This window comes from Acomys minous (assembly GCF_964271855.1).
Source record: "Acomys minous genome assembly, chromosome: 13".
NCBI lineage: Eukaryota > Metazoa > Chordata > Mammalia > Rodentia > Muridae > Acomys > Acomys minous.
In genome coordinates, this window is record NC_140495.1 from 798,157 (window position 1) to 807,500 (window position 9,344).

At 47.0% G+C, this 9,344-nt stretch overlaps 1 protein-coding gene across 1 annotated transcript in view; it reads left to right on the forward strand.

The window, feature by feature from the left end:
• The window catches only part of LOC311580982 (sodium- and chloride-dependent transporter XTRP3), a 47,160-nt gene that overhangs the window by 10,926 nt on the left and 26,890 nt on the right, over positions 1 to 9,344 (forward strand). The window contains exon 2 of the mRNA XM_084752817.1: positions 8,111 to 8,251. Coding sequence (XP_084608943.1) covers positions 8,111 to 8,251 — 141 coding nt within the window. The remainder of the gene's footprint in view (positions 1 to 8,110; positions 8,252 to 9,344) is intronic.

Here is a 9,344-nt window from a genome sequence, read left to right on the forward strand (position 1 = left end):
CCACCTGAATGGTGCCCCCTGAATGTAAGGTAGGTCTTCCCTTTCGCATCAGATTTTTCTGGAAACACCCTCAGTGACACATCCAGAGGTGTGCTCCTAAAATGACTCTAGCCAAGTTAACAGTGGAGATCAGCCTTCAGAGCAGTTTGCTAGGCACCTGGCGAGCCATTATGCTGTGTCACAACATGACAAAGGAGCATGAAACAGAGCAACTGTGCCTAGAAAAAGTTGTTTTGATTTCAGAGCTACTTAACTATATGTTCCATTAATTCGTTAGCCCAGAGCACCCCTATTCTAACCACCTCTCACGGGCCCCAGCTCCACACATCGGTACCGTACGAACTAAGGACTTAGGCTTCCAGCTCCTGAAGCGCGAGGAACACTTTCACACCACAACATACATTTTCTTCCTGCTCCTTTCCTTACCTCATCCTATCTAGCACATTTAAAAAATATAATCCGGTATTTCATACATGTAACGATGACGATTTTACTGTTAATATTACATTGTCCTACTCATGAATTCCTTTTCTCTTTTACATTATTTTTCCAATGAAACCACCAAGGATTGTTGTTGTTTTGGCTTGGTTTTTGTAGGGGGTTGTTGTTGTTGTAGTTGTTGTTGTTTTTGTTTTTCAAGACAGAGTTTCTCTGTGTAGCCCTGGTAGTCCTGCTGGAACTCGATCTGTAGATCAAGATGGCCTCCAATTCAGAGATCCACCTGCCTCCACCTCCCACGTGCTGGGATTAAAGGTGTGCGCCGCCGCCACCACCAGGCTAACAGCTCTGTGTTTAGACTTCATGGTTTTGCTTACACAACTCTATACTTGAGTCTTTCTTCTGACTCTGTGCTGCAGCTCATCAACAAGGGATTCTTTCAGCAACAGAAAATAAAGGACTCAGTGTCTGAGACCATCTTTCCTTTGCAGCACTATGAATGGGTTGCAATCTCTTTTGCTCAAAATCTGCATTTTCCTACTGTTTTCAGATGTTTAATTCTGTGAAGGAGAATTCTGCAGCTAATTTTATTAATTTTTAGGTAACCTAGGCACTTGAAATATCAGAAATGTGTGTGGTGTTGTATAATCTCAATCACGCTGTTAGGAAACTGTCTTACAAATCTCATAATTGCAGTTGTTCCAACTGCTGGGTCTGTGTTGTCGTGAGCCCCTCAGTCCTAGATAGAGTGAGGGCTCAAGCTCACTAGCCGTGCCTTCTCTGTTCTTACAAAGTTCACCTATGATTCTTTTTCTGTGAGCTTTCCTTATCATTTCAATCGTGGTCTGCTTTTTGCTCCCACTGGGCTGTAAAATCAACCATCATACTTTTTCTTTTAATCTTTATTTGACTTGATTATTATGATTTTTGAGACAGGGTTTCCTGGGTAGCCCTGGCTGTCCTGGAACTCACAGAGATCCGTCTGCCTCTTCTTTCTGAGTGCTGGGATTAAAGGCTTGCGCCACTGTTGCCCAGTTACTTTTTTATCTTTATGAACCCTCTTCTCCTCTGTACTGCTCTTCATGATATCCAGTAAATATAAATCCTCTGCTTTCTTCTCTTTCTCACAGCAAGTTCATTTCAGAGGGTGCTATTTGTTCTATGTTGATATACAGTGTCTTATCATAAGTTCAGAGAGTACCTCTGACTGCCCTTCCTCACGGATAGACTTTCCTGTGTCTTATCTAATGCACACACAAGCAAAGTCAGAGGAGGTTAAAATAGTTCTATGTGAATTCTTAGGCTGGTTTTTTTTTAATCTATTTATTTTGTTTGTGTAGAAGTCAGGGTAACTTTTTTAAATTTAACTTTTTATTGATCCTGTGGGAGTTTCACATCATGCATCCCAGGCCCACTCACCTCCCCACCCCCTCATATCTGGCCTTTGCTCTTGCAACCTCTCTTCCAAAATAAGGAACACGCACACACGGAATGCCATCACATCACGGATTGTCACAGTGTGTCCCACAGTATATCCCCAGTCCACTTACCTTCACTTGCAAACGTCCATTGCACTGAGTCATCGGTCTGGTCCCAGGCCTCTGGCTTCTGTGACACCATCAGTACTGGGTGCTCACCGGGACCCTTGCCAGTTATGCTGTTGTTGCCCTGTGTCATGGAGATCCTACAGGTTTGGATCAGCAGGACTGGTCCTTTCACAGTCCCAGCTGTTTGCAGATTACATAGATGTTGGGGTGGGCCAACTGAGAGCCCTGGATCTGGGCATGGGTGGTAGCTGAGCTGGTTAGCGTCCTGGCTTTTCTTTATCTGTACCACCAGGGGAGTTCTCCAGCTCTGCTCTAGCTAGGCCACCCATTTCAGCCATGAGCTGAGTGGGAGGCAGGGCCCACTCACAGGCACCCATGCCCAGGCAAGGCACAGGATCTAATTTCCCAAGTGCTGCAGCCTGTGAGGGGCTGGCTCACCCCGCCTTCACCATCTTGGCCAGCTTTACTGTACTGCCCAGGTTAGATGTGGGGCCCATTCTCCTGAGTGCTACAGCCAGCAAAGAAGCAGGGCCAGCTCTCCTGCCCTCCGAGCCAACTCTCCTAACTACTGAAGGTGGCCAAGGGGGAGGGGGAAAAGGCATCACCTCTGCCACCTTACAGCAGACAAGTGACACTGCAGCTCTCTGGTGCTGTCACCTGCGCCCCTCTACCAGGGTGAGCCGTACTGTGCTGCCCAGGCATGGCAGGGCCCGCTCTCCCAAGTGTTGTGACTGTCCGGGTTGTAATTATTATGCTCAAACATATGTAAGCAAATAGTTCATTGAACAGCTGCTGTGTTCTCTGCTTCAAGCTCCAGGGCATGCTCTTCCCTTCTCCAAGGCCACTTCCTTTTGGTGTCTCCCCAGTTCTGAGGCATGCCTCTTCAGTTCTTTCCTTACATTATATGGCAACTGTGTTCTAGTGTCTGCCTCCTAGACTGACTGCACGCCACTCCAGGGTAAGGACAATGTCTTCTTCATTCCTGAGGCTTTGAGGTCCCATTGGCCCTTCTTACTTCCCAGCCGGCTGCACACGACACAGCTTCCTACAGGCGGTGCGCCCAGAGGACAACTTTTGAGAATTAGTTCTCTCCTTCCACCATTTGTGTCCGAGGAGTCAAGCTCGGGGGTCATCGGGCTTGGCTGAAAGCACCTTTACCTGCTAAGCCATCTTACTGGCACCTATATGATTTTTTTTAGATGCCCTGTTATTAGTAACATAACTAAGTTCCAAGACATTTCCACCATTATCTTCCAGTACCACAGAGGGAAATAAGTCCTCAGAGATCAAGGAGGGAGCACAAATTTTATTTCAAATATAAGGAGCAAGAAAAACGGGTTTGCCCAGGTAAGAGGCTGAGGGATAAAGTAGGCAGAGTCTCTGACAAAACTATAAGCTAGGAGCTAAAAAACCAGTGTAGAGATGCAGTGGAGATGACATAATGCTGAGGAATTATAAAGTACGCTGAACTCAGAAAGCACCGTTTTAGGTAAGAGCTACTGGTTCACGTACAACAACCACACAAAAGAAAGAGAATGCAGTAGCCAACTGGTCTCAAAATTCTCCAAGTCGGTGCAGTGGCCATGAATGCCTACAACACAGCATTTGGGAGGCTGAGGCAGAAAGATGTCAGCCTAAGCTGTATAACGAGACCATGTTCTAAATAAAAAACAAACAAAAAGTCCCTCCTCCAAAGGGGAGAGTTAGGTTTCAGCAGAGAGATCTAGCCGAAGGTACACAGGCCACATGAGGGAAGTGAACCCTGCCAAGAAGGAGCAAACGGCCCTCTTGTGCCTCTGCAGGAGGACGTCAGGGTGCTTTCGTGTTTATGCCAGAAACTCCAATGAGAGACATTCCACAAATAACTCTCTGCTAAACTCCTAAAGTGTCAAATTCATTGAAAAATAAACAAATGAACCAACAACAAAGAAAGAAAGAAAGAAAGAAAGAAAGAAAGCGACTTTAAGACCAGATCTGAAGATCTGACTGTACGCTGGATCCTACTCTGAGAAACTGGTAACATTCCAGTGTCTATACAGCAAATGTCCTGGCTTTGCTAATTGAATTGGAGTCGGAGAATCTTGCTTTTATGGGACCCAAGTGGAAGTGCTGGGGTGTAAAGGGGGAAAATAGTGGCTTCCGACAACCCTAGTCACTTCATACCGTGGGACACCTAAGTGCTTGCTCTACAGTTTCATGTGGTCCTGCTTGTTTGGCTGCAGGCCCTTCCACCTCCAGTACCTGAGCTAGGTACCCACGACTCTCCAGCACGTAGTCTCCCATCCTGGAGGGACTTCCGTACCTGATGTACACTGCATACTCCATGAGGAGGAAAAAGTCACAAGTCTCCACGGCTTTTTAAACAGCATTCTGATGGGCAAAGCTCTTTCCAAGGCCAGCCTATGCCCACGGGGTAGGGGAGAGATGTCTCCTGTAGAAGGAGCACTGAAGAACAGTGACTTATTTAACTCACGAAGTGCGCGCCATGCAGCCTCTTTCCCTGCGATGCCAAGGCCTCCTTGTACATCAGAAATTTTAAATCAAAGAGGAATGGGAGTAGTTCATTTGGAAGAGGGCTGGTTAGGGGGCTTACTTCAAAGCAATTGCAAAATGTTTTATATTAATATGCAGCACATTTCCCTTGTCCCGTTGTTTGTACAAATGTGCACTTGCCTAATGAGTTGTCTCCTGATGAGGCTATTTGCCACTTACAGGCACTGTTCTGGCCGTGTGTTAGAAACATGTCCCTGCTCATAGTGTCTGTAGGCAGGATATTTCAGCAGTGACTAGGCGATCACAGTTCTGGCCTGTGCGACAGATCGTTGTGATCAGAGAAGTGAGGTTTGTTATGAAAACTGTTCACATCTCACTCTTGCCCTCACTGAGAAAGCACTGGCTCAAAGCACCGTGCTGTGCTGTGCTGTGCTGTGCTGTGCTGTGCCGTGCCGTGCCGTGCCGTGCCGTGCCGTGCCGTGCCGTGCTGTGCTGTGCTGTGCCGCTGTGCCGTGCCGTGCTGTGCTGTGCTGCTGTGCTGTGCTGTGCCGTGCCGTGCTGTGCTGTGCTGTGCTGTGCCGTGCCGTGCTGTGCTGTGCTGCTGTGCTGTGCTGTGCCGTGCCGTGCCGTGCCGTGCCGTGCTGTGCCGTGCCGTGCCGTGCCGTGCCGTGCTGTGCCGTGCCATGCCGTGCCGTGCCGTGCCGTGCCGTGCTGTGCTGCTGTGCCGTGCCGTGCCGTGCCGTGCCGTGCCGTGCCGTGCAGTGCCGTGGTCCCCGCCGGTGCCTTCCCGTTCCTCAGAAAGGCCCAGTCTCATGTACGCTGAGGTGCAACACAAGTGCACCAAAATGTGCCATTCAGTGGCGTGTCTGTCAGTGTGAGGTTGCGCTGTGACTGTCTCATCTATACACTCTCCAAGTCTGAAGTTGGCCTTTTGTTCTGTTAAGTGGTATTCAAGGGGGGAAATGTAATGTGGTTCAGTCTCTCAACATTTCCTTCCAAAGATGCCGCTTTTATCTTCACCGACTCTTCATCTGACAAAGGTCTAATATCCAAAATATATAAAGAACTTAAGAAATTAAACACCACCAAACCAAATAACCCAATAGAGAAATGGGGCGCAGAGCTAAACAGAGAATTCTCAACAGAGGAATATCAAATGGCTGAGAAACACTTAAAGAAATGCTCGACCTCCTTAGTCATCAGAGAAATGCAAATCAAAACGACACTGAGATTCCATCTTACACCCATCAGAATGGCTAAGATCAATAACTCAACTGACACCACATGCTGGCGAGGGTGTGGAGAAAGAGGAACACTCCTTCATTGCTGGTGGGAATGCAAACTAGTACAACCACTTTGGAAAGCTATCTGGTGCTTTCTCAGAAAAATGGGAATAGGGCTTCCTCAAGACCCAGCTATTCCACTCCTTGGAATATACCCAGAGGATGTACTACTACACAACAGGGACATATGCTCAACCATGTTCATAGCTGCCTTATTCATAATAGCCAGAACTTGGAAACAACCTACGTGTCCCTCTATAGAAGAATGGATAAAGAAACTGTGGTACATTTACACTATGGAATACTACTCAGCTATTAAAAACAAGGAATTTCCAAAATTTGTGGACAAATGGATTGAACTAGAAATTGTCATAATGAGTGAGTTCACACAGAAGCAAAAAGAGCTAAATGGTATATACTCACTTATATCGAGACACTAGTCCAAGGTGTACGTCCCCATGAAAAACTGTACCTACCAGAATAGTGGGTAAGAGGGGAGGACATCCTATTGAAACTTTAGGTGTGAGAAGCCTGGGAGAAAGAGGAAATGGAAGGATCCAGTGGGTCCTGGAAAACTACAGGCAAGTCTGGGCCCTGGGGCCCTCCGCAAACTGTGGCAACAGCCAAGGAAAAAATAGGCAGTAAAAACCTTGAACCCCTACCTGGACTAGCCGATGGACATTCTCCACTGTTGAGTGGAGAAGGAGATCTAACTTTCACACAAACTCTGGTGCCCCATATTTGAACATGTGCCTTGGATGGAGATGCCTGGTGGCACTCAGAGGAAAGATAATAGGTCACCAAGGAGAGACTTGATACCGTATGAGCATATTCAGGGGGAGGAGGTCCCCCTCAGACACAGACTTAGGGGAGGGGAGGGGAGTAGGGGGGAAGTGGGAGGAAGGGAGGAATGGGAGGATACATGGGATGGGCTAACAACTGAGATGTAATATGTATAAATTAATAAAAATGTATTTAAAAAAAAAAAAAGAAGGAAGAGCAAACAATAAAGAACGCAGGGCGTGTGGGACTTCAAAAAACTAGAACCTGATTAACAGAGAAATGAGAACAGGGCTTTTGGGTTCTGGTGGGAATGACCAGTGTTAGTGGTCTGAGTTGGAGGCTGTGTCCTCTCATACAGTATGTGGTTTGTCATCGTCCTAGGACTTCTGCGTTTACAGTCCTCTTTGCATTTACTCATATTTTGTCACTAGAAAATTTAAGGTGGTTTTTAGTTTTAGTCTGTGGAGAAAAAAAAGAAATGTAAGTCTTTGAGGTCTTTGGGGAAAAGGTTAGCAAGAGAAACGATCACCGTGAGCACTCAACTTAAAGAGACACCAAAAGTTTCAGTAACCAACATAAATGATGTGTCATTTAATACTTTTTACTCAATATTTATTTATTTTTAAATTATGTATTATATATAGGGTACAGTATGATAATCTGATGCATGTAAAATCAAAATTAATTTTTTCTGATGACAGTCTCATATGTCCATCTGTCCTCAGACTTGACATGTAGTTGATGATATACTTGAACTCATTAACTTCCTGCCTCCACTTCCCAAATGCTGAGATTACAAGCATGTGCCAGTTCAAAAAGAACTTTTAAAATTATGAATATTAAATGTTAAAAATAAAAATATTTTTGAAAAATTTAAAAACAAAAAAAAACAAAGATGCCGCTTTTACTTTTTATTCTAAAACATCTTTGCCTAACCTGAAGTTTTAAAGATTTCCCCTGGTGCTTTCTTTGTTTTAAGCTCTAGATAATAAATATATGTCTATTATTCACTTTCATATGTTTGTATACAATTTATAACATGGATTGCACTTACTTTATTTTTACATGAATTTTCAATTATCTCAACGTCCTTGTCAAGAGGGTTATCAGGCTCGTTTGCCTGAATTGTGTTACTGGGGGTGGGAGAGTGATGGGCAGTGATTACTGGGCAGCGCTAAAAATGTCCCCATTCCAACTTGGCACCAGGCCTTGAACTTCTACCTGACCCCGAGTAGTAGTCAAGTAAGTAGGTCCTGTCATAGAGACAAGCTGACCGTGGGGCTCACTAGGCCTGCTGGGGTTATTGCTTGACATTTTGAGGAAAAAAAATGAGGGACAGAAGGAATTTTTTAAAGCATGGGTAGATGAATAAATGAATCAAAGGATGGTCAGACAGACGTATGGTGAGAGGAACTGTAGGGTGGGTGTGTGGAGCGAGGAAGACACATGGCCAGAAGAATGGAGGTTCACTGGGAAAGTGTGAGGGCGACTTGGGTGGGTGGAAGGAGGACTGGGGCGGGGTGAGCCCCTCTGTGCGCGCTGACCCGGTGCTCTGGTCTCCCACAGGGAGTTTCCTGGTCCCCTACGTCATCATGCTCATCGTGGAGGGGATGCCACTCCTGTACCTGGAGCTGGCCGTGGGGCAGCGCATGCGGCAGGGCAGCATCGGCGCCTGGAGGACCATCAGCCCCTACCTCAGCGGTGTCGGTAGGTGGGACCCCTTCCTGTGCCCCACGCAGCCCCCAGGGAAGCTCCCACCTCAGGGCATCTCCTCTCTGGACTCAGCTTGAGACCCTGTGAATGGCTGGATGTCCTTCATGACGCAGGGACGTCCATCCAGCCCAGCCACCTTACCTTTTGAGGATGCTTAATGTGTGCCTGATGCTGAACATGGCACTCGAGTGTGTGAGCGCACCTCATCTTCACCACACCACTTGGGGGCCTTGCGGCACCATGAGTGATGCTTGTGTGCAGAAGCCAAGGTACCTATGCACACCAGGTATGGCCCATCGTACCAGAGTGAGCTTCGATCGCTATGCACTGACACCTCCAGGATATGGTTCTCCTGCTTTGTAAAAGTCCAGGATCCAGGGCCAACGGTGGCCATAGATGTTCTGTGTACCTTCAATCCCCAGAAAGGGAGCAGGTGGGAAGGCTGAACAATAATTCAGGAATAAAGAAGGGTCAATTTGATGTGACCTGGTACAGCTTTAGAAGAAATGAGTCAAGAGCATTTGGAGTCATCTTCAAACTGCTTCCTCACTGTGAAGAGCTATGAAGGCCATCACAGAGTGTGCTGAGGCAACAGTGCACTGACACCATGTACTGGCCAGAAATCCCAGATACTGGTAGATACTGGTATAGTCCACCACAGCCAGGGCCAACAACTTACAGCTGTCCTGGTTACAGGTGTGATGGCAAAGAGTGAGGATGGTACTCCTGAGGGCCAGTGTGAGTCCACTTTAGAGCAACCTAACAGCAAGCTTTCCCTTTGTTCTCAGGGCTACTGTGGGACCCTCAGAGGCCAGCCCGGCTGGAGGCAGGGTTCCCCCCTCATCTCACACTCCTGCCACACGGATGGGGTTGGCTCCAGTGACTCAGCCTCCAGAGGAGAAAGTGTGATATCAGGCGTGCAGCTGGCACCTCTGCATAGTTCTACTTGGGTAGTTTGGGGCACGCTCGCAGTTTGCCCTTTGAAATGAGAATGAGACTTTCGTGAGAACTAAAGGCACACAGAGTACTGAGCCCAGGCCCTGACACCCAGAGGTCAAAAACTATCGTTAGTTTCCCATCCAGATGA